General features: G+C 56.4%; 9 protein-coding genes across 9 annotated transcripts; 4 read left to right on the forward strand and 5 right to left on the reverse strand.

Moving 5' to 3' along the window:
* Positions 1-172: 172 nt before the first annotated feature.
* On the reverse strand, positions 173-4,981 carry eaf1 (RNA polymerase II transcription elongation factor SpEAF; the record flags this gene model as incomplete). The annotated part of the gene is made up of 4 exons (XM_064807331.1): positions 173-1,692; positions 1,748-4,554; positions 4,611-4,781; positions 4,929-4,981. The coding sequence occupies 4 exons, from the start codon at positions 4,979-4,981 to the stop codon at positions 173-175; spliced, it is 4,551 nt and encodes a 1,516-aa protein (XP_064654345.1).
* Positions 4,982-5,328: 347 nt separating this feature from the next.
* Positions 5,329-6,987, forward strand: MAK11 (the record flags this gene model as incomplete). Its single annotated transcript, XM_064807332.1, has 1 exon — positions 5,329-6,987. One exon carries the CDS (start codon positions 5,329-5,331, stop codon positions 6,985-6,987), a length of 1,659 nt encoding a protein of 552 aa, XP_064654346.1.
* A 110-nt stretch (positions 6,988-7,097) lies between these two features.
* On the reverse strand, positions 7,098-8,649 carry LTR77_010110 (uncharacterized protein; the record flags this gene model as incomplete). Its single annotated transcript, XM_064807333.1, has 3 exons — positions 7,098-8,374; positions 8,423-8,498; positions 8,551-8,649. The coding sequence occupies 3 exons, from the start codon at positions 8,647-8,649 to the stop codon at positions 7,098-7,100; spliced, it is 1,452 nt and encodes a 483-aa protein (XP_064654347.1).
* A 492-nt stretch (positions 8,650-9,141) lies between these two features.
* On the reverse strand, positions 9,142-10,057 carry LTR77_010111 (uncharacterized protein; the record flags this gene model as incomplete). Its single annotated transcript, XM_064807334.1, has 2 exons — positions 9,142-9,745; positions 9,795-10,057. 2 exons carry the CDS (start codon positions 10,055-10,057, stop codon positions 9,142-9,144), a joined length of 867 nt encoding a protein of 288 aa, XP_064654348.1.
* Positions 10,058-10,369: 312 nt separating this feature from the next.
* Positions 10,370-15,515, forward strand: LTR77_010112 (uncharacterized protein; the record flags this gene model as incomplete). The annotated part of the gene is made up of 3 exons (XM_064807335.1): positions 10,370-12,965; positions 13,991-14,520; positions 14,571-15,515. 3 exons carry the CDS (start codon positions 10,370-10,372, stop codon positions 15,513-15,515), a joined length of 4,071 nt encoding a protein of 1,356 aa, XP_064654349.1.
* A 149-nt stretch (positions 15,516-15,664) lies between these two features.
* IZH3 (inc metabolism membrane protein) lies at positions 15,665-17,191 on the reverse strand (the record flags this gene model as incomplete). Its single annotated transcript, XM_064807336.1, has 1 exon — positions 15,665-17,191. One exon carries the CDS (start codon positions 17,189-17,191, stop codon positions 15,665-15,667), a length of 1,527 nt encoding a protein of 508 aa, XP_064654350.1.
* Positions 17,192-17,710: 519 nt separating this feature from the next.
* Positions 17,711-18,469, reverse strand: LTR77_010114 (uncharacterized protein; the record flags this gene model as incomplete). The annotated part of the gene is made up of 1 exon (XM_064807337.1): positions 17,711-18,469. The coding sequence occupies one exon, from the start codon at positions 18,467-18,469 to the stop codon at positions 17,711-17,713; it is 759 nt and encodes a 252-aa protein (XP_064654351.1).
* Positions 18,470-18,937: 468 nt separating this feature from the next.
* On the forward strand, positions 18,938-21,502 carry LTR77_010115 (uncharacterized protein; the record flags this gene model as incomplete). The annotated part of the gene is made up of 1 exon (XM_064807338.1): positions 18,938-21,502. The coding sequence occupies one exon, from the start codon at positions 18,938-18,940 to the stop codon at positions 21,500-21,502; it is 2,565 nt and encodes an 854-aa protein (XP_064654352.1).
* Positions 21,503-22,041: 539 nt separating this feature from the next.
* On the forward strand, positions 22,042-23,345 carry LTR77_010116 (uncharacterized protein; the record flags this gene model as incomplete). Its single annotated transcript, XM_064807339.1, has 6 exons — positions 22,042-22,163; positions 22,226-22,244; positions 22,299-22,332; positions 22,396-22,729; positions 22,782-22,890; positions 22,941-23,345. The coding sequence occupies 6 exons, from the start codon at positions 22,042-22,044 to the stop codon at positions 23,343-23,345; spliced, it is 1,023 nt and encodes a 340-aa protein (XP_064654353.1).
* Positions 23,346-23,426: the final 81 nt, after the last annotated feature.

A 23,426-nucleotide genomic window follows, 5' to 3' on the forward strand; every position in this document is an offset into this window, starting at 1 on the left:
CACGGCCCGGCGGGAACAGTTCTAGACTCACACATTCTCCATACTTGGACACCGACTGCGATGTTCCAGAGCGGTACAGTAGGCAAGGTGCAGCACGTTTGGACATGTATTGTAGTGTTACGCGCTACCTGATTCTCTGACCATACCGTAGGCTCTCATCCATCTCTCGCCCTCAAAGCCCCTGCACCCCTACTCCCTGCGGACTCCCTTGAACCTGCTGGCCCTGCATCGCATGCCCACTGACCTGCGGCCCTGGACTTCCCACGACACCGGGCATGCCCGCTGTCAAGCTCCCTGAACTGCCCAAACGTGTCAGGCCACCACCAGGTGTGCCACCGGCGCTGGCGCTCCGGCTGGGAGGTCTTGCCTGCCCTCCACCTTGCATGTTCATTGAAGGCATCTGGCCGTTCGGAGCGAAAGGACTCCCTGGTGCGCCCATGGCTGTCATGCTTGGACTTGCGTGCGCGAGAGCCGGGCTTGCGTGCATGCCCGCTCCCGGACTTCCGACAGCGGGACCGGTGTTGTGCAGCGAAGCGCGGCTGGCAGTCGGGCTCTGCTGTTGGCGATGCATCGCCTGCGTCATCATGCGGGAGTAGTCTGCCTTGTTTTGGCCTTGACCTTGTGTGGCGCCTTGCTGCGCAGCTGTGTTGGAGATGCCGTTGACGCCGGCGTAGTTGTTCTGGTACGCAGCCTGATTGTGGGCGTAGGCCGCCATGTTTGCGTTGGAGCCATGGCTTTGAGGAGCAACGCCATTGCCAGTTATGCCGGCAGCAGCATTCATGGCGCTCTGCCGCGCATGGTTTGTACTTTGCGTCTGGCCTCTCAGCATGTCTGTTGCAAGCGAGGTGATCTGCTCCTCAGTGGCCTGCGGGTGTTTCTGGCGGAGTTGCTGCTTCGCGATGTTGATCTGAGGCATGTGGCCGGAAGACAGACTCTGAGGGTGGCTTTGCTGTCCCTGCTGATGTGGTGTTGGAGGTGGCGGCATGGAGGGAGAGGCGGACATCTGCTGTTGTTGCTGGTGACTTGGGTGCTGCTGGTGTCCTTGTGCATGGGGTGCGGTGCCGTTCATCTGCTGGAGGTGTGCGAGCACGGCCTGATTCGACTGCATCTGCTGCTGCGACGTCATTGCGCCGGTGCCTGGACTTTGCATGTTCGGGTTCTGCATTTGGTATTGCTGATTGGCATACTGGCCGTTGCGCACTTGAGCGTTCGCTTGGGCGTAGCGCTGCATGTCGTGCGCACTCGGCATGACACCGTTAGGGCGCATCTGAGCCTGCGGCATGCCCTGCGCGCCCACCTGAGGTACGGCGAGATGGCCGTTCCTGGTAGCCATGGGAAGTTGCTGGCGACCTTGTTGCGGCATTTGGCCATTCATGCCGGCCTGTTGAGGCTGACCCTGACCACTGGCTTGAGCCTGTGCTTGCTGCATGGAGGAGCTACCGGGTCGCTGTTGGTTCGGCGCACCACTCTGACCACCGCGCTGCTGCTGTTGAGCTTGTTGATGCGCTTGCTGGCGTGCGAGCATCATTCTATGGCCTTGCTCGACGGCCTTCAGCTGCTGCTGCCTTCGAAGCTCTGCTTCTTGCAGATCGCGCTCCTGCCGTTTCTTACTGAACTCCTGCGGAGTCAGCGTAGGGACACGTGGTTGATTGTTGTCAGCCTGGTTCTTTCGCTGGGTGGCTGCACGGGTTGCTGCGAGATTGGTTAGCCTTCCACTCTCTCCGTAGTAGTAAAAGAGGGAGCACACCTTCAGCAGATTTATACTGCGCCTGTTCTCTTTTCCGTGCACCCTTCCGCATCGCATCCACCAGCCATAAGTACCGCGTATTTCTGCGCTTCTCCACCCTGCTAGGGACAGTGCGCTTCCGCGGTGGCACATGGCTGGCTTGGCCGTTGTTCTGTGCCTGTATCGCAGCGACATGGGCCTGGTAACGCCTTTCAGCGGCCTGCTGACTCTTCTCGAGACGCTCATACCACGTCTTGAAGTACATGGTCTTCCGCATCTCAGTGGGGAGTTGCTCCAGCTCCACCCATCGCTCGAAACATTCCCAAGGAGTTCGACGCTCAGCAGAGCTCTTCACAACACCAGGCAGCTGCAGCTCATCAGCAATCAACGACCAGTTGAACGAATACTCCTTGGCCAGCTTTTTTAGCCTCTGGTCATCTTCCCAGATCCACTGCGAACCGCTACGGTACTCATAGAAGGGTATCGACGGCATCGGAAACTCTGAAGGCGGCCTGAAGGCATTGTTGGCATGAAGGCGGTCCCGAATGTGCTTGTTATCGGGATGGAAGAGTGCGCTTTCTTGGTCCTCCGGTGGCAGCTCCTGCTCGTCCTTGAGGCGTTTCGCAAGTGGTTGGTCGCTGTTCAGAACGGCATCGTCGTCCTCATACTCATACCGACTGCGCTTCCGATTCGGACCATGCGATTGCGGCAGAACCTTGCCTTGGACGAACCTCGAGACGGGCGCAAGTGCTCGTTTGTCGACTGGTCGAGGGTTGTGTTCGAATCCTGTTGTCGGCAGCGCTTGAAGCGCTTTTTGAAGCTTCCCAGCCTTCTGGAGGTTGGTGACGATGCCGGAAAGCTCCGGTGGTACGATGAGGGTCCTCGGGAATGCAGAATGAGCAGTTGGTGTTGGAGGCCCAGCTTCCTCCTCCCCAGCCGACTCGCCAGAATGTTCGAGGTCTGGCACTTGCTCCTCGCTGTCGGCTGGCCTCTTCGATTGCTCTTTCGGCGGCCGGGCTTTGATTTGCATGGCCTTTCTCTCCTCCGCAGAGGCAGCAACCCATTCGGCGCACCGTGTTGCCAGCCATGCACAGACACTGACCTTCATCTTGCGTTCCGCTTTGAAGTCTTTCCGCATCCATTTCATCTCCGTCATCATGTGATCGTGATGCGTCTCTGGTTGCTCGGGCTCCTTTGCTTGTTCCATCTGCCGCAAAGACCACTTGTTTGCATTTTGGAGCTGGTAAATGCGCCGTAAGATCTTGTAGTCGAGGCGTTCTTCGAGTGACATGGCCTGGTCCTCAGTAGAGATGGTTTTGGAGGCGGAGCGAATGAGTTCGCTGAGAGAGGTGGTCCGAGCACTTTGAGTATCATGGGCCTGTATGCGGAAGAGTGGTTCGAGGTAGTCGCGCTCTGGATCTTGAGAGGCACCTTTAAGAGCCATGAGATCTTCAAGCGCTGAGATGGAGTTGCTGGGTGTTCGCGTCAAACCAATCTGCTTGGATAGTCGGCGCTGATCATTGATGGACGGGGCTCCTGTCGATGAGTCCTGGGGATGGCGCAGCGCTGACGGTGATATTGTCCCGGGCGACAACACGACATCTCGTTGAGGCGGTCCAGATTGCGAAGTTGTCTGACCTAAAGTCTCAGAGACAGTTCGATGGTGCAAGACTCCGGAGGAAGTTCTTCTGATGTCGGCCACGATGTCTTGAGATGTAGTCTCAGTCGGTGCTGTCTGCGGCTGTCGTGAAGTGTCAATCGTCAACGGCGCCCTCGCCCGTGGCGTTACAGTGATGTTATCGTCGTCATCTTCATCAACAGCCGGTCGCTTGACGCCTCTGCCCTCCTGCACGGGCTGAGTATGTTCGTTCGCTTCTTGACGAGACCCAGCTGTCTCAAGCCGGTCTGACGCCCTGTCGTTCAACACACTGTCCACAACCTTTTCAGCATCACTCTGCTCGGCCATCCGATTCGAATCAGGCTCGGGACCACCAACATCCTGCCTTGCAGCCTGTTCTTCCGCCTGGCGCGCAGCAGCCTCACGTTCCTCCCACTTCAGCTGATCATCCGGTGTCTCTGACACATCGCCCAGCGCCTGCTGCCTTGCAATCTCTTTCTGTGCTTCAAGCAAGCGATCATGCTCTTCCTTCTGCCGTCGCTCTTCCGGAGAAGGCCGCAAGTCTTTCGGGGGCAGCACTTCGAGCTGCTCACCATGCTCTGAATCCGGTGAGGTATCTGGAGACTCTTGTGGTGGCATCGGTGTGGCTGCAGAGTATGCGCCGACGGTAGATGAAGGTGATGAAGCTACCTCTTGTGCCTGGAGATGTGCGCGGGATGCCTTGCTTGAATCTGTACCATCAGATCTCTGTCGGCCGGCTTCTCGCTCCACATCCTCTTGCTCGTCCTCGCTTGGCAGTCGCACAACCTTTGCAGGTCGCTCAGGACTCTCGAGGTCAAGTAGCTCTTTGGTCGCATCGTCAAAGGTGGCTTCTTCGTCTGGTTCGGGCGGTGCGATCTTGTCTGGTACGACGGAAGGGCCGTCAGGTTCTCCAGATGCTCGTGCCGCAGGGTGCCCATCTTGATCTACATCTCCCGAGGGCACTTGAGGTTGTCCCAATACACCATCGGGGTGTAACAGATCAGCGGGGGTGGTCAGGTCGGCAGGAGATGACGCCGAGGGGTGGTGGTCGAGCGCATGCGCATCCAGAGCATTTCCAGGTCCTCCAACAGGATGAGGTGAGGTTCTATTGGGTTTTGTGTGAGTTGCGGCGGTATCGGAGGTGTCGATGGATGGCGAAGGTACGGAAGCCTCGTTGAGGGTGTAACCACTGCAGCACGTGAGCGACCACTTCACCTCATCTAACACGTGATGAAAAGCACTCACCTCTCGAGATCTATCGACTGCAGCCATGTCGCATCTTCACTGTCAGCCGGAGGTGAGTTCTCGGCGTCGTATTGCGCGTTGATGAGGTCGTTGAGGCTGTTGTTCTTCGCGATCAGCCTGGTGACGGCTCGCAGCGCGACGGCTTGCGACCGATGCGCCCGGCGAGTCTGTCTGGACGACGACATCAGCTTTTGGACGCAACCCATCGCGTTTCCATCGAATAAATTGTAGAGTCATCAGGGTGTGCTTCTTCACGTGTTTTGTGATTGATTTGCACGTGAATTGTGAGTGTTCGGAGTGGTGTTGATGCGGACTCACTTCAAGTCATGCTGGCGACTGTTGAGCGCATCTCGTCGCAGCGTGAGGGACATGAAAGTGAAGGTCGACGGCGAGTGGCTGCATCTGTCATTCCGCGAACAACAGATGGCCGCGAGATCCCGAGAAGAGCCGTGATGATGAGTTTGCGGGTTCTGTTAGAATAATACCCAGCAGTGTTTTGCTCGTCGTCGTGAATCGGGCTGCTGGCGATGCGGATTGCGCCCGGTGGTGAGCGTCGAGAGTCGTTCTTGCTTTCCAGGTTCCTCGCGGGGCCGCGCCTTCCCTTGGCGAGTCAGCGTTCTCCTTTCACCCGCCAAGCATCATTCGCTAAACTTTCTTCCTGGCGAGACTTCTCTTGACGATCGTCACGAATTTTTGATACCCATTCACTCGCAATAGGATGGCTACGGCAACACTCAAACGACCCCGGGAGGCTGTCGAGCAAGACGCTCGATCAAGAGGACAGGGAGGAGCAAGTCAGGAGCCGGCGCAGAAGAAGCGCAACGTCCAGCAGAATGGCAAACGGGACCTGGACCACGGCTTGCAGACTGAGACCGAGCCACAACTGGAGAAGATCCGGAAAACGCAAGTGACTACCGCCCTAGATGAAGATATCGTGGTCCAGATCGTAGCTGGCTCCTACGAGCGCGTGCTCCACGGTGTCACTGCGCGGATTCCAACATCGCTGCTCGAACCGAACGCAAAGCCCGACCAACCCAACGGCACCAGCAAAGATGGAACCAAACCCCCCGTAACCTTCTCCAACACCTTCCTCTTCGCCGCTCACACCTCGTCCCTCCGCTGCCTGGCACTCTCGCCGCCCACTGAGAATAACAAACGCCTACTCGCCACCGGGTCTTCAGACGAGCGAATAAACCTCTACTCCCTCTCCACCATTCCACCTCAGCCCAAAGCTGCCTCCGCCAAACCATCTTCGCTACTTCCAGCCTCCACCAACTCCGTCAATCCTTTGAACCGTCCGCTAGGCTCTCTAACCCACCACTCGCGCCCTCTAACGACCCTCTCCTTCCCCAGCAAATCCAAACTCTTCTCCTCGGCCGACGACAATACTGTCGCCATCACTCGCACCCGAGACTGGACTCTTCTCTCCACCATCAAAGCGCCAGTACCGAAGCCGCTTGGACGGCCGTCGGGCGACACGCTGGCGCCTGGAGAGGTTCCCGCCGGTGTGAACGACTTCGCAGTACATCCCAGTCAGAAACTCGCCATCTCGGTTGGAAGGGGCGAGAAATGTATGCGCCTTTGGAACTTAATGACAGGGAAGAAGGCAGGGGTGCTGCAGTTTGAGCGAAGTCTGTTGGAGCAGGCGGGGGAGGGAAAGTGGGGGACTGGTGAGGGGCGGAAGGTGCTTTGGCGGGAGGATGGAGAGGCTTTTGTGGTTGGATTCGAGAGAGGTGCGGTGGTCTTCGGTGTCGATTCGCAGGCGAGAGCGGTCATCAGGCCGGAGCCAGCAAGGACGAAAGTGCATCAGATGAGGTTCTTGCCAGGGTCTGGGGTACTGGCTATCTCAGCTGAAGATGGACGGGTGCTGTTCTACGACGTCGACCAAGCGAGCGCAATGGCAGACGGGAAAGATCTGCCTCACCTCCCATGCCTCGCCCAACTCGACGGCCGAGAAGCAGGAGTGACGAACCGCATCAAAGACTTCGACGTTCTTTCGCTACCTGCGATACCTTCTTTACCAACACCTCCACTCCTTCTCGTCACAGCGAGTTCTGACGGCGCTATTCGGCTCTGGAGCCTCTATGACCACGCGGCGTTGGCCGCTGAGCCGACACGGGACGGCGACGCTGCCTCCAAACCAAAGCAGGTTGGTCAGCTGCTTGGGGTACTTGAGACTGGAAACCGGATTACTTGCTTGGGGGCTTTTGTCATGGATGGGAAGTCGAAGGTCGGAGGTGAGAAAGGGGGTGCGGATGTTGATGGGGGCGAGGGACTTGAGGATGGTGGTGGTTCTGAAGTAGAACAGGACATCAGCGCTAGTGAGGAAGATATAGAAGATGGCGAAGAGGAGGAGTTCGCAGGACTGGATGACTGAGCAAGATCAGCTACGTCTGTTCACAAAACCGTTCTCCAGCAACAGCAATTCCACACATCTGCGGAGCGAACGCAATTTCACTATTCCCTTCTCCAATTAAGCCTCCCCGTTCATGTCCCTCCCTTCACGACCATCAGTTCTTGCTCAACAGCAGCCTCCAGCGCCGCGACCGCTTCTTCTAGATCCACCAACCCACCCCACGTATACATCGCCAGACCCAGGATCGGCAGTCGCCGCAACGTCCTGCCGCTCAAACCGTGGCAGCGTTGGGCCAGCAGCCAGATCCTGCAGGCTGGAGAGGCGGGCTGGCTTTCGTACTTGACTTTCATCTCGGAGAAAGTGGGGATGATCTCAGGTTGGGAGACCACGGACCAGGAAGAGTCGACGGAAGAAGAGCTGGCTGGTTCAGGGTCGGTGCGGGCGGGTGCGAGCTTGCGCTTCTTGCTTTTGTTGTTATTGGTGGCGCGGGTGGTACGGTTGGGTGGAGTGGAGGGGGGCGGTGGCGGTGTCGCCGGCTTGGAAGAGTCGACCAAGCTGCTACGCACGAGCTCGCTGATGCAGGAGCGAAAGATGTTGTAGATGGCCGCTGGACTTGGGGCTGGTATCAACTGCTTGATATCCACACGGTCCAAGAATGCAGAGTCGATGGCGTCGATGAGGTTGCTGGTGCAGATGACTATGATGTTCGGTAAGTTGCGTAAACGATCAAGTGAAGTGAGCAACTGGTTCGTAGCACGCAGTCCGTCGTTGCACTCGCTTCCGCTGGTTGATTTGCTGCGCAAGCTGGCGATAGTTTCGACCTCATCTATTACGACACAGACCAGCGTAGAGCGGGACTGCGCCATGCTGTGGATGCGCTCGAACGTGCCACCAATGAGCTTGCCGCTTTCTCCGAAGTACTTGCTCAGCATGGCGTTGGCATTGATCTCTACCAAGATGGCATTCGGGAGGACGTTTCCGAGCCTGATACTCAACTTCTGCGATAATGCGCGGCAGAGCGTGCTCTTCCCGCTTCCTGGAGGGCCGTGGAGTAGACAGAGCCGGTTCCAGTTGAAGGTACTGAGGTTCAGGCCGGGCTGAGACATCATGCTGAGCATGCGCACGAGGTAGCGGAGGAGACGGGCCGGGAGGTTGTCGTCGAAGACTAGGGACGTCCAGGCTTCGTTGAGGAACGAGTGCGGAAGAGTGAGGATACGGGTTTTGGGCACTTCGTCTGCGGAAGTCTGGTCGATGGTGCGGCGAGTGTCAGGGGTGTCATCGGAGGTGAGGGAGTAAGCCTGGACGTCGAGCTGATTATTCTGCAGGTCAAAATAGCCTGTCTTGTGTTCGGGACCGGTGTAGTCGGCGATTTCGACCTCCAAGAGTAGAGCACAGTGTTTCATGCCATCTGTACGTCTCAGTAAAAGAACTGGCAACCAGCAGGCTTACTTCCTACCGAAGCCGTTCAGCCGCTGGCCAATCGTGACAGTCTCGTAGTCTTCCTTGAGCCTCTCCGCCAGTGCTGCGCAGATCTGCGAGTCGTATCAGCATGAGCTCGTATGCTTCCCGAACGCTGAAACATACCTCCTGGTTGATGTGCGGTGCAGGTGGCGAGGCTTTGAGTAACGCTTCGACATGCAGTGTCGGTTTTAGAAGCTCGTCGTGTGACATCTTCGCCGCCATTGAGTCATGCGATGAGTCTGAGGAGTAAGAATCGACTCGTCGCACGAGGTGTTGTCGGAAGAAAGATGTTCTGCTTGGTATGGCCGCTGACAGAAACGGCAGGCGCGAAGCTTGGCCGTAACCTCACCTCGTTCTTGTCTTCGGAACAACAGAACATCTCTCGAATACAGTGTCTCTGCTTGAAGTTGAGCACCACAGGCTGTGTCGCAGCACGTTCCGGGTATGTACTGTGATTTCCCGCGCCCAGCCCAGCTTCGGCGCACTTCCTGGCTGTGCATGTGCTCACGACACGGCTGGGTCCACAATGAGACTCATACTGATCACGGAGCTTGCCCAAGCTGATCGCGGTAACCAATACTCAAGGCCAGTCTGGCAACGTTCCTACTGCATCCGGTGGCTTTGCAAAGTCCTTTTCGTTGCACCGGCCAAACCACTCGCAGGCGCATTTCTGCGGAGGTGGACAACTACGACTTTGTGGTCAGCAGAGACTTTCTATAGCCAGGAGATAAGAACCACCCACTGCACAGCTTCACCCGTGAACAAGTACGCCCACAGCTTCTCCAACACTCTCCCACTCAGGTTATCCTCCAGCAACGATCTCATCAACCAATTCCTCAGTCGCTCGTAATCCTCCTTCGGCCTCTTGGCAATCGCCTGCCTTGTCACAGCAAACTGCGCACAACATGGACTCGCAATCGTCTCCGGCAACTTCTCGCCCGGGAACAACAGCCGCCAGTTCCCAGCGATTGCAGCCTCTGTCCCCTTCGTATCGCCCTCAGGGCCCCATACCACAGCGTCATGGTGCACAGGCCGCATCTCAGCCGGACACGAGGGATACCAGTCACAACGCAGAGAGATGTAGCCTTGCCGGGCCAGAGCCACGCGGTTCAGGCCTCCCAAAATCCGGACAGCGTTGTCCTCCTGATGCCAGGCTTCGAGATGGCCGTGCATGAAGACAATGGACCAGGGTAGGGACTCGTAGTGGTCGATGATAAAGGAGAGGTATATCATCGCTTCATTGCCTTTGGCTGCTGGGAAGCGGAGTTGCGGGTCGGGGTTGTTGGGTTGGCGGACATCGTATTCATACACAGTCCAACTAACTCACATTAGCGTTGGTACTTGGAGAAGTTTTGAAAGGTACAGACTTGACTTTGGCGGAAATTGTCCACTTGAGATCGGTATCCGCCCCTGCTGCTATTACAAGGGCTCCGACAGGACGCTCGGCAGGAGGCGGATCGATCTCAAGAGCTGTCTGATGGCCCAACAGTGTCCAGTTGCCTGCTTGTTTCCTGAGATCTTTCAAGTTTTTAACATCCGGTATGGATTTTTGGAAGGTGTACATCAACAGTCCAAGGGTTGTGAAAAGGACTATGATCGATGTGTATCGTCGTAATCTTGATGAAACCATCCTGAACCACCAACGCCCGCTTCCCAAGATCACCAATTCTGCTCAACGATTACAATGCGTCTGACCTATTATGTTTGGACAACATACCTACATGTCTTTGTGGAAGACGAACACACATGCATGCATGTGACGAGAAAGGGCAACCGCCACGCGGCGCTCAAGCCACACAAAGTCTCGACCCTCGAAGATCTCTGATCGGACGCAGCACGTCATCTCAAGCCTCCCTTCAAGCTATCACAAGCACAGCACCTACACCTATACCACCAAACCCACCCTTGATGCTCTCGAGGCAGCCGGCCTCGAAGCATCCCGATGGACGACTTCTTCACATTCGATAAGCACGGGGATGACGGCGACAAATACAGCGACGCCATCGGCCTGCGCAACGCACGCGACAAGAAGATCCAGATCGAACTGTCCCTCGCCCTCGGCCTCATATCGTTCTTCGCCTTCTGCGTGCTCCGTCCACGATGGGCGGGCCTCTATGCTGCGCGCAAGAAGCACAAGCACGAAGCCACGGTGCTGCCAGAGCTGCCCGCCACCGCCTTCGGCTGGATCATGCCGCTATGGAGGATTGGGGACCAGCAGATACTCGCATCCGCCGGCCTGGACGCATACGCCTTCTTGACCTTCTTCAAGATGGCGATGAAGTTCCTGTTGGTCACGCTGTTCTTCTCGTTGATCGTCATCAAGCCGGTGCACGACGCGAATCCCGACGATGATGCGAGGAACCCCAAGAATGGCACCCATCATCACAAGCACAAGAATGGCACGAATGGGGACTTATTTGCGACCCAGCCGATGAGCATGCCATACAACGGTACAATGCCCTGGCCAGAGGACTTCGAGAGCGACTATCTCTGGATGTACGTTGTCTTCGCGTACCTGTTCTCCACCATCGCCATCTACTTGATTGTGACAGAAACGAAGAAGGTCATTGAGGTCAGGCAGGAATACTTGGGTACGCAGACGTCTATCACAGACAGGACAATAAGGTTATCGGGCATTCCAGAGGACCTCCGAGATGAAGGCAAGCTCCAGGAGTTCATCGAGAGCCTGGACATTGGCAAGGTGGAGAGTGTGACGGTGTGTCGAAATTGGAAAGAGCTGGACGCTGCAGTGGTTGCTCGCATGGACGCTCTGAGAAAGCTAGAAGAGGCGTACACCATCAACCTGGGACAACGAAGGGTTGAGCGCAACCTGGAATCGCTGCCAGTGTCACAGCCAGCACCTCCGAGCCCCGCAGCGCGTGATCTGCTGGGTGACGATGACGAGGCGGATGAGGCAACAGGACTCGTGGAAGCGAACGCGCAATCTCATCCAGCACCGTACGAGCGACAGCGACCAAAGACGAGCATACGGTACGGCTTCATGAAACTACGAAGCACGCAGGTCGACGCTATCGACTATTACGAAGAGAAGTTCCGATCGGCAGACGAGCTGGTCAGACGACTTCGCAAGAAAAGCTTTGACCCAGTCCCACTGGCCTATGTCACCATGGACTCAGTCGCTGCATGCCAGATGGCTATTCAAGCCGTGCTGGGTCCCTCGCCTCTGCAGCTGATCGCCAGCCAAAGTCCTGCTCCAGCCGATGTGATTTGGCCGAACACATACTTGCCCAGACGCTCTCGCATGGTTCGTGCATGGTCAATCACCATCGTCATCGTGCTCCTCACGATCTTCTGGTCGGCTCTCTTCGTACCCATCGCTGGTCTTCTGAACACCAAGACCATCGGGAAGATTTTTCCGCAGCTGGCCGAAGTTCTCGATGACCACGCCAACATCCGATCCCTTGTCAACACCCAGCTGCCAACTCTCATATTGACCTTGTTGATGGTCCTCGTGCCCTACCTCTACTACTGGATGTCCTGGTACCAAGGCATGACCTCTCAGGGCGACGTCGAGCTCTCGGCAATCTCGAAGAACTTCTTCTTCACCTTCTTCAACTTCTTCATCGTCTTCACCCTGTTGGGCACGGCATCGCAATTCTACCTGTTCTTCAAGCAATTCGGCGATGCGCTCAAGAGCTTTAACGCGATTGCCAACGGCCTCGCCTACTCCCTCCAGAAGCTTCTCAACTTCTACGTCAACTTCATCATCCTGCAAGGCCTCGGCCTGTTCCCTTTCCGCCTGCTGGAAGTTGGCGCCGTCACTCTCTATCCGGTGTACCGCATCGGCGCCAAGACACCGCGCGACTACGCCGAGCTCGTGCAACCGCCGGTCTTCAGCTATGGCTTCTACCTTCCCACCGCGCTGCTCATCTTCATCATCTGCATGGTCTACTCAGTCCTGCGCTCTTCCTGGCAGGTCCTCCTCGCAGGTCTGATCTACTTCACCTTTGGCCACTTCGTCTACAAATACCAGCTTCTTTATGCCATGGACCACCAGCAGCAAGCCACGGGACGTGCCTGGGTTATGATATGTGACCGCGTGTTTGTCGGCTTGATCTTCTTCCAGCTCACCACTGCCGGACAGCTTCTGCTTAAGTCTGCCGCTGCGCGAAGCCTGCTCATCGTCCCGCTGATAATCGTGACGATCTGGATCAACATCCTGTACGGCCGCACATATAAGCCGCTGATGAAGTTCATAGCTTTGCGAAGTGTGCAGCGCGGGCAGCAGTACTCCGACTATGCATCCCCTCCACCAGAGCCAAACAGCGCGGCTGAGGCGAGGAGTACAACCAGTAGCACCGACCTTGCTCCTGAGCGCGATGCGTGGGCTGAGACGACCAGCGGCGCACATCTAAGGTACTTCCGGGAGACAAGAGTGGGCGTCGCGAAGCCTGCTGTCGATGAGAGCGACGAGACGGGGCTGCGGTTTATGAACCCGAGCCTGATTGCGCCTCTGGATGGGTTGTGGATTGCTGATAAGGAATTTCGAAGGGAAGAAGGCAGGATTGGAATGGATGGTAATTTAATAGACGGCGAAGAGGGCGGGCATGAGAGCGACTGAGCGGCATTGGAGGCAACAAGACTGGTTGAGCGATGATACCCTTGCATAGCGTTCTGCTACTTACTTTTTGTACAGCGATTAATGCTCATTTCGGGAACGAAGGCGCTTTCCATGTCTGAATTGCTTCGTCTGGCGCTTGCAGCAGGACACGGTCGATCGATGCGCCTGCCTTCCACCAGTTCGATGCATCCGACTCGTGCTGCCTACAAATGCAATCTAAAACGGCTTTGCCTGGCTCACCAATGTACAACAGCAGCCTCCACATCTTCCTACGGTCCTAGTGTCGCATTCGTACCGTGTTGTTCCTAATTCAACACGCCTACCTGGGATACGACTGACGACCGATGTATTCCGAGCCGCAACCGTCGAATTCTGAACCGCATTTCCTCACTGATGTACCTGACAATGCAAGCCACGAAGCGGGAGAGGTACCACAGTCGCCTGCAACCACGCTTCCCATCGAGCTGATACAGCAAATATATGCATATCTGGCGCCCCACGACTTCAACGCAGCACGGCTTACGAGCCTCCGCTGGATGTCCGCAAGCCTGCAACTTCGACTCTTGGTGGAGCAGATGAAGCGTGGCGGGTGGTGGAAGGGTGCAGACACCGTTCCCTCCTTCCATCGGCGGCCGCCAGATGCCTGGCCGATGAGCTGTTTCCTGGCAAGGGAGTGTGCGCTTGCCGGAAGCTGGACGGGCAATGGACTCCCTCAGCCAGATCATAACGATGACCTCACTCCGTTCATCGAGGGCTCTTCGGTCGACTTCGCTGGCCTCGTCACAACCAATAGCCACCAAAACGGGACGTCTGGGCTGCACTCGACCAGTCCCTGCGGTAGAGTCTATGTTACAGCTGTCGGCAGCGAGATCTACATCTACGAACTCAACGGGCTCTAGCTGCGCCTGTTCCATCGAATCTCATGCGACAGACCTGTCAAGGCCGTCTGCATAGACGCAAGCGGGTACTGCTTCGCATTAGCCGCTATTATCGAAGGTCGGGTGGGCATCTACCTCGACCTCCTCGCCACCTCAAGCACTCCCTCCGAATCAGCGTGGGAGACTGCAGGCGCGGTTACCAACGAAGCATCCAGCAGCTCTGCTGTTATAGACTTTGGTTCCAGCGATGAGGCGGCTTCAAGCCCAACGAGAGGAAGAAGGGACGTCACCGTGGGAGACTTCGACGAGTTGTCTGTCAATGCCGGATCGATGGGCGAGAGCAATATTCTGCACCAGTGTATCGAAGTCGTTACTCAGCGCAGCTGGGCACATTACTACCACGGCAGGCGAGCAAGGCTGCGCGGCATGAGGCATACGCCTGCTGTAATGAATGGTGTCTGGCCTCGAGCGCTCACCATTTCGGGAGGGGAGAAAAACAAGGAGCAGCTGTCGTACTCGCAGTTGGTATACCGGAACGTTTGCATGGACGAAGATCCGCCGACCTCGATCGCCATCAGTCCGACGAGACAGTGTGTTGCCTTTGGCTGCAAGAGTGGTGTTGAGCTTTACTGGGTGCGCGTCAACCGATTTTCTCATGAGTACTGCCTTCTAACATACCACAGATTGACTCGACGACAGGCCAGAACCTCAACCGCTGGTTCCCTCTCACCCGCCCGTCAGACCACCTCTACTTCCTTCCCCCACGTCAGAACATCGACACTCGCCTCCGTCTGCGTCTCATCAGCAGTGCGACCAAATCTCCGGATGACCACAACACCGCGGTCACCACCCGTAGCCCGCACCGCAATTCCTGGTTCTCTCTATCATCCTCGTGGCATGTCCCTGCTACTCTTCCTCGCTCCGAGATACCTCACACAGCTGATCACGCTTACGCTGTCCCTCTCAGCGACGGCCATCATCTCCTCTTCACGGACACGCAGACCGGACATCTGTGTTTGTGCAGCGACACACCCACCGGCAGCGTGCAGCGCCTCTCACGCAAAGTCGTCTTCACACCTCCCCCCTCATGCTCTCCAGGCTCAAGTCCGACGATCTACGGGGCAGTCGCAGACCTCTCGATGGGCCTCCGCATCGCCGCTGTCTACGGTGACAACATTGTTCTCTACTCAGTCCCAGTGGACGCACTCCGTTACTCGACTGCAGAGCAGGAGCAGGCGATCCAGGACCCATCAGTACCGTTCGAGGAGCTGGTTTGGGTAGATGTCATGAAACATCCGACCAGCAATTCCTCAGCTCTGGGCGAGGCAGGAGTAGATGTGCCGAGGAAGTTCGAGCGGCTGAACATGAAGTGGGTGCATTACTTGCTGGCTGACGGCGATGGGAGGGTGGGGTCGCTGGATACGCTGTGGCCGCTGCACATTTCCGGAACGAAGGTAGGGAAGCTGAACGAGGTGCGAGCGCTGGCGGTGCAGGAGGATCGCTGCGATGGGTTGGTGGTGTGGGCGTTCAGTGCACGGGGAGTGGCGAAGGCATGGAAGGTAAACAACGGGCGGCGACCGGTGGAGCACTTTCACTTTACTGCTGATGCCGATGGTGCGGCACGTTGAACCAACTCAAGATGTTGACCTAACAAGAACTAAGCAAGATATAGACCTCGCTCGATGTTGAAATCACACCCGCTGTTGAGAGCAAGGATGAGCGTGCAAAAACGTGAATGGCTTACGCCGACTATGTACACGCAAAGAACTACACAATGCTAGGCCGGAGCCCTGCAATCGACACTCGCCCGCTTGTACGCTTCAGAGAAAAAGGCCTGCATGGCCACGTAGTGGTAGAGGATCCCGCCCAGCACCGCCAAGTGCCAGATGTTGTGGCTTCCGCCGACGTAGTCGAAGCATCCTGGCCTCCACCGTTCCGGCAGTTTTGCTGCGTACAACAGTGCTCCGGTGAGGTAGACGAGGATCGACTGCACAATCGGCGCATAGAAGTAGGATGTTTCGTCCCAGCCGCGCTGCATCGTAAGCTGAACGACGGGCACAAATCCTGTGGTGGCGAGCGAGACGTAGAAGCCCACGCGTGCCCATGCCATGTCTGCTCGGTTGAAGGTCGGGTGCCAGGGTAGGATTGTACCCATGATGCCAAGCGCGAAGGTGGTGCTGAGGTAGATCCAGCGGCTGACTGGCTCGCAGTAGAAGGCGGTATAATGTGTCGTCATGATGGACGCGGCGATGAGAAGCGAGATGCCAGTGTAGTCGACGCAGGCAAAGCGCTCCATGAGTGTCTGATCGGAGATGGAGCTCATGGCGTGCCACATGGTGCTGCAGACCAGGCACTTGCAGGCTGCGAAGAAGAAGCATGCGGCAATGAAGATGTCGTAGTTTGTCGCTTGGTTGAATTCTGGCGTGTTCGGATAGACGTAGAAGGCTATTGCGAGCACGATGATCAAGCCTATCGCGTGGGTCCAGATGTTGACGGTCTCGTTGCTGAGAGTGGTGAAGCATGATCGGATGCATTCGAGTTTCGTCTCCGAGAAGCGGTAGCCAGATGTGATGTGCGGGTTCACACGCCATGGCTCTGGCAAGGCGTCGTAGGAGATCACGCCATGTTTACGTGCTTGGGCAATGGCATGCTCAACCTTGCATTGCATGCGTTCTTTGGCCCGCCGGGCAGCTACGGCGCCTTCGGAAACCATCTCGACGGCCTTGAGCGATGCCGTGTCCATGTATGCCTTGCCAGAGTCCAGCATCACTGAAGCTTTGGCCGCAAGACCAGTCTCCCGCATGTTGTATGCCCGACGCTCGAGATCTGAGCAGACTGATTCCAAGATCTTGATACCCTCCTGTGCCTTCGCCTCCAGTGTTTCCTTCCGCGCCAGCGCATCGTGGTAGCGCAGCTCCAACACTTCCACCATGATGTTCGCTCTTCTTCGGCCTGCGTCGATGATATCATCCGACACCTGTATGCAACGCTCGTGGACGGCGTGAAGCGTGTTGTGCGCTCGTTTCATGCCTTCGTCGATTTTCACGTGGCCATACGTCTCCATCATTTCCAACCGCCGCCCCAAGTCCGCCAGAAACCGATCCACCCGCAACTGGATGTTGTCCCGCTCCCTGCTCCATGCTCGCGACGTATAAGACGAATGCCTTCTCCTCTTGCGCGCTCGGTCGTGATCAATGTCGAAGTGTGCCCCCGAACTGGCCCCCAGCGTCGGCTCCTCGTGCGACTCGCTTTTCACGGTCGTCGTGCATGTCGAAGTGTAGACCATGCCGGTATACGTGGCCATGCTACGGCCTTCTGCAGTTGGTTGCTCCAGCGGAAGAGTCCTCCAGCAGACGTCGTTTGGTCTCGCTGATCAATCTACCTTTTGCCCCTCAATGCGACTTTGATATGGCGGTCCGAGCGGAGATTGCCTTGGATCTACGGCTTCGTCGATACCCGTATGGAATGAGTTGGTAAGGACAGACAATCGCAAGAGATGCAAGAATCGTAGCAGCAGAATACATGTATGTACGAAAGAGACTCGGTTGCGTGACCCACAGCAGAGTGAAGATTCCAGACCCGTGGACTCGTGGACTCGTCATGTCCCAAGATTCGTCGAGCACAATGCAGGGCAACACGACTGCCGAGGTGTCGGCTGTTTGTCGCCGAATTGCATGTGATTGACGTGCCACGTGATGGATAATGTTAAAGACTTGAAAGCACTGGTATCGTTGTGCATGATGTCTAGTGGAATAATTCTATCGTACCTTAGCCTTTCCAGTCACGTCAAGGCGCCAAGTGCTCTCCATCAGCCACACCAACCTCACGCTCCAGCTACTCTCCGAATAAAAGCACCCGTCTCCTCCACCTTGCTGAGGAACGGACTATGGCTCGCTTCTAGAGTCTCCTCATAATCGAACTTCGCCCCGGCCTCCTTCGCAGCAGCTACCAGTCCTTGCTGTGCTTGCAGTGGAAACGCTTGGTCGAGTGTGCAGTACAGATAGGCCGAATGGATGTCCATGTAGGCCGCGTAGGTCGTATCATCGACATATGCTGGCCAAGACTGCGGTCGAAGGAGATCCGACCATTTCTTCGCTTCTTCGTCTGGCAAGTCGTTGTAGAAGTAATGCTGAGGACCGGGCTTGCCGACCCAAGCAAAGCCTCCTGTTCGAAGATCATGGATTCCGCTGGGCTTGCCGCCGAGGCCGGTGAGAAAGGAGACACCTTTGGGGAGTGGGATAGAGCAGAGGAACACGATGGCTCGAACTGCGGCTGAGGCGCCTGTTGCTGAGCGGGAGTTGGCGTCTAACCCGTACAGTGCGTTGTTCGTTGGTCCTCCGCCATAGCTGTGAGCGACGACCACGACGTCGTCGTTCTCCTGATCAAGCTCGGTGAGGACGGCGTCTCGAACTGCTGCTGTGTCGTCCGCGAGGGTGGCTGGCGGGAGATCGGGCGACTGTGTGCTCGGTAGCGATACTGGCACGCATCTGTAGCCGTGCGATTGCAGGTTCTCTATGAGAGGCCCAAAGTGCTCTGGGCTATGCCACGAGCCATGAACCAGGACGAGCGTCGGTTGGGGCATTTCGACAAAGTGTGGTTGTTGGAAGGTTTGAACTAAGATAGGAGAGGTGTTGGGATACTTATGGTCTGCGGTATGGGACCTACCATGCGAATGTCGGCTGCTATAACGTACACAATTCACCTGTGAGAGGACGAGGACTTGGATTTCGACGTGGTATCGCCATGATAGGAAGTTGGGGGAAGGAGTTGGGGGCCAAAAGCTCCAACTCAGAGCTTAGAAAGCCACGTCATACTTGCGCTAGGGAGCGCCACGCGCTGCCGAGAGGCAACACCAGCCAGCTTTGCGAGGAAGCTCCAAACAGCTCCAAGTTCTCGACCGACAGAGAACATCTAATCGCCATTTACAGTCATTGCTCACCCGCCCGACGACTTGAAGCGAGACGCTTCTGCATGTGATCGTGCTCTGTGGACGCGACACGCCCTCCTGGGACAAGGCCGCACGCGCCAGCTCATTCACCATACCGCCGACATGGTCACGATCACCGACTCTGGCCATGGCGGCCACCGGTCTTCCAGCTCGACATCTGGTGCTGCCATTCTCGCCGCCTTCATTCCCACCTTTGTGACCGCCGTCATCTACATCGCCATCTTTGCCGCCATCCGCGACAGATATCGCAAAATCTACGCTCCACGGACATTCCTAGGCTCGATACCCGAGAAGGACCGGACGCCAGAACACACCACTGAGTCCAAGTCCTGGGTAGGAGGCTACCGCAATCTACCAGACCACTTCGTGCTACAGCACAACTCTCTGGACGCCTGGCTCTTCTTACGCTTTCTGAAATTCATCATCGGGATATGCCTATTAGGTTGCATCCTTACCTTTCCCATCCTGCTGCCAGCCAACATTACTGGAGGCGGGACAGCGACTCAGCTCGACAGATTGAGCTTCAGCAACATCGACAGCAGGAACGTTCTTTGGGCGCACGTGCTCGTCGCATGGGTGTTCTTTTCTGCCATCATCCTCCTTATAGCGAGAGAACGGCTGCGCTTGATCGGGATTAGACAGGCGTATCTTCTCGACACGAAACGGTCAGCACGCCTCTCTTCGCGGACGGTGTTGTTCCTCAATGCGCCTCCGGAGGCTTGCCAGTCGGAGAACCTGGAGCAGTACTTTGGATCTGAAGCTGAGAGGTCTTGGCCTGTGAGAGATGCAGGTGATCTTGAGGACCTTGTTGCGAGACGTAGCGGCACCGCCTTTGCGCTGGAAAACGCCGAGGTCGACCTCATCAAGCATGCCGTGAAGCGGCACAAGAAGGAAGGCCGGCTCATCAACGGTAATGGCGCTGCGAACCTCGAAGACGGACAGCCACTGGTCCCGAACGGTGAGAGGCCGAAGCAAAGGAAGCCTCCAGTCGTGGGCTCAAAATTCGATCCAATTGACCGCGCCCGCAAGATGATCGGAGAGCTGGCTGAGAAGATCGATTCACATCGTGCCTCTCCAAGTCGAAACGTCCCGGAGCATTCGGCCATCTTTGTCGCTTTCTCGGACCAGTCTGCTGCGCATCGGGCATACCAGCAGATCACCTTCCCTACCCCGATGCCAATGGAGGATCGTTTCCTGTCCATCCAACCAAAAGAGGTGCTGTGGCACAACCTGGCCATGCCGCTGTCGAAACGACTATCCAAAGCCTCCACTGCGCTGGCGTTTGTGATCGCTTTCACCATCTTCTTCTCCATCCCGGTTGGCATTATTGGTACTATCAGTAATGCCAAGTACCTGGCTGAAAATGTGAAGTGGCTGCGCTGGTTGGATGACCTTCCACCGGTCCTTCTCGGTCTGCTGACTGGTCTTGTTCCTCCGTATCTGACCAGCTGGTTCGTCTCGTACGTACCAAAACTCTTTCGACACGTCGCGAAGCTTTCTGGAGAGCCGACTACCACGCAAGCCGAGCTGAAGACACAAGCGTGGTACTTTGTCTTCCAGGTGTTTCAAGTGTTCCTTGTCACCACCTTTTCGTCAGGAGCAGCAGCAGTATTCGCAAAGATTGCGGAGGATCCTCAAGACGCGCCCAAGCTGTTGGCCAGCAGCTTGCCGAAAGCCTCGAACTTCTACCTCACTTACTTCATCCTTCAAGGCACCTCGAGTGCCGCCGACACTGTGCTCAACTACTCCGACCTTTTCGAGTGGCTGTTTAACGAGAAGTTCATGGACAAGACTCCGAGGCAGCATTACAGCACCTTTTCCAAGATGAAGGGCACACCTTGGGCAAGCTGGTACCCGAAGTTCACCAACTTCCTGGTTATTTCGATCGTCTACGCCTGTGTTGCTCCGCTGGTGCTTGGATTCGCCACTGCCGGCTTGTTCATATACTACCTCGCCTACCGTTACCAGCTGCTGTTTGTCTGCCAGACCAAGGTCGACACTCAAGGCGAGGCATACAAGCGTGCTCTGCAGCAGATGCCGACCGGTCTCTATCTTGCAGAGCTTTGCTTGATCGGACTCTTCGGCGCAAAGAAGGCCGCGATACAGACGACGTTGATGGTGGTCTTGCTCATCCTTACCGCTGTCACCAATCTCGTGCTCGACCGCACGCTCCGTCCACTGGAGCTTTACCTAGGCGTGGACGTCTGGCAAGCGCAAGAGGTGCCGCTGCTGGCCCGCGAAGATAACATCTCCATCAGCGATGCAGCAGCCCTGCACGCCTCTTCTCACGCGCGAAGGCTCGGGCTCAAAAAGCTTCCACACCCAGCGCCCAGGGTGTTGTCCGATTTCTTCGACGGCATCATCTCGAGCGCGCGGATGCAGGTCGAGGGCTGGCTGGACGAGACTACGTTTGATGACGACGAGTCCGCGCCGCTCAAGGAAGAGGACATCGAAAAGGCGTATCTGTCGCCGGCGTTTACATCCAAGACTCCGAAGCTGTGGATTCCGAGGGACAAGCTGGGAGTGTCGAAGGAGGAGACCCAGCAGAATGCAGATGCGGGCTTGGTTACTACGGACGAGGCGGCGGAGATTGATGAAGAAGGGAAATTGCATTGGGATCATAGGTTTGAGAATGTACCGATCTGGAGCAAGGCAAAGGTTATTTGAGGGGTGTAGGTATATGCAACAGAATGTAATGAAGAAATATTATCCGGTCAGTGCTTCTGGGGCTTCCACTTATTGCACTCGTTCTCACAGCTGAGGACGCATTCCTTCCGAAGGACGAGATACATTTCTACCCAAGACAGAATCGTTTCCTGCTTCTGCTTACGGACATAAGTTCGAGGAAGCCGTCAAGCGTCTCGCATTCGGATGGAATAATGCCCCGTCGTCCAGTTCATGTGCCACGGAACGACGCAGAAACGACGGCACGAGCTCGCTATTCGAGTTCCAAATCCGAGGACGACGTACGAAGCAGCAGTGAGCTTAGACTAATACTGGTAGTTAAACGACACCCAGCCGCAGATGCGTTGCTCTAGCACCAAGCTGTAGTCGCCTTACCTCCTATGCGTTAGGGCTGGTTTATGCAACGTTTAGTCAACGGCTGAGAGTATAAGTACTGTGTTGGAGGGATCTCGAGAAGAATATAACACATTCATCATACTACCCACCTACTTGACTTGACTAACGGCTCGAGAGAAGCGATCATGAAGGCCATCAAAGTAGTTGAGGCCGGCAAAGCTGAGGTTCAGGATGTCAAGGTGCCTGAGCTGAAGGATGAACATCTTCTGGTCAAGATTCGTTATGCGGCGTTGAATCCGACGGACTGGTGAGTAGGTTCTCGTTCGAGTGGTCTCCTGGAACGGGAGGGAGCACAGCTGACAGGCATAGGAAACATATCGATTACATCGTGAGTCGATGTCTACGTCTGCGGCAGGCAAGACTGACCAAGGCTTGCTCGTAGCCACACGTGGGCTCCACCGTTGGGTGCGACTGGAGTGAGTTTGAGTCTTACACGACACACCCAACACGCCGTTGCTAACCACGCTCGAGCTCGACAGTGGGCACGATCGAAGAAGTCGGCCCCAACGTCAACGGCAGCTGGAAGAAAGGTGACCGTGTCGCCGGTGTCGTCCAGGGATGCAACGCCTTCAATCTCGAAGATGGAGCGTTCGCCGAGTGCGCCCTCATGAAGGAGGGCAACCTGTTCAAAGTTCCAGAGAACGTTGGCGATGAAGAAGCTTCCACGGTCGGTGTTGCGTTTGCCACTGTTGGACTGGGACTGTATCAGACGCTCGGTCTGCCGTGGCCGGGTTCTGTGCCGGCTGAGTGCTTCGTCCTGGTGTATGGAGGATCGTCCGCTACTGGGAGTATTGCTATCCAGTTCGCCAAGCTGTGCGTATTTGCGTCAGCTGTGGTTGACATGCAACAGCTGACGGTCTTTCAGATCCGGAGCAAAGGTTGTGACCACTTGCTCCAAGAAGAACTTTGATTTTGTCAAATCGCTCGGGGCGGACGAAGCGTTCGACTACAACGATCCCGAGTGTGCTGAAAAGGTCAAAGATGGCATCCTGCTCTAACGAGAGTATAGCTAACTGTATGCCAGATCCGCAAATACACCAACGACAGCCTCCACACCGTTCTGGATTGCATCGGCGGCGACACGGGCAGCAAAGTCAGCACCGGGTCCATCTCATCCAAAGGCGGCCAGATCTGCTCCATAGTTCCAGGAACCGAATACAATCGGAAGGATGTGCGCGCGGTGCCTCTCCTGGCGTACAAGATCCGAGGCGAGCCGTGGAAGCTGCTTGAAGATATGCCTGCCACGGTGGAGGACTACCAGTTCGGGCAGATCTTCTTCCGTTTGGCGGTGAAGCTACTGGGCGAGGGTAAGGTTAAGGTCCACCCACCGCGGGTTGGCAAGGGCCTTGAAGGAGCGCTGGATGGTCTGGATGAGATGCGGCAGGGAAAGGTCAGTGGCCAGAAGCTGGTGTACAGTATCGGCGCATAGACGACTCGTTGAGAGTGAGGTGGATTTTGTCTGCAGCTGCTCCTGTGTTTGTAGCATTGATGAAGGTTATTGACCAACGAA

The sequence above is a fragment of the Saxophila tyrrhenica genome (assembly GCF_035928015.1).
Source record: "Saxophila tyrrhenica strain CCFEE 5935 chromosome Unknown scaffold_21, whole genome shotgun sequence".
Classification (NCBI taxonomy): domain Eukaryota; kingdom Fungi; phylum Ascomycota; class Dothideomycetes; order Mycosphaerellales; family Extremaceae; genus Saxophila; species Saxophila tyrrhenica.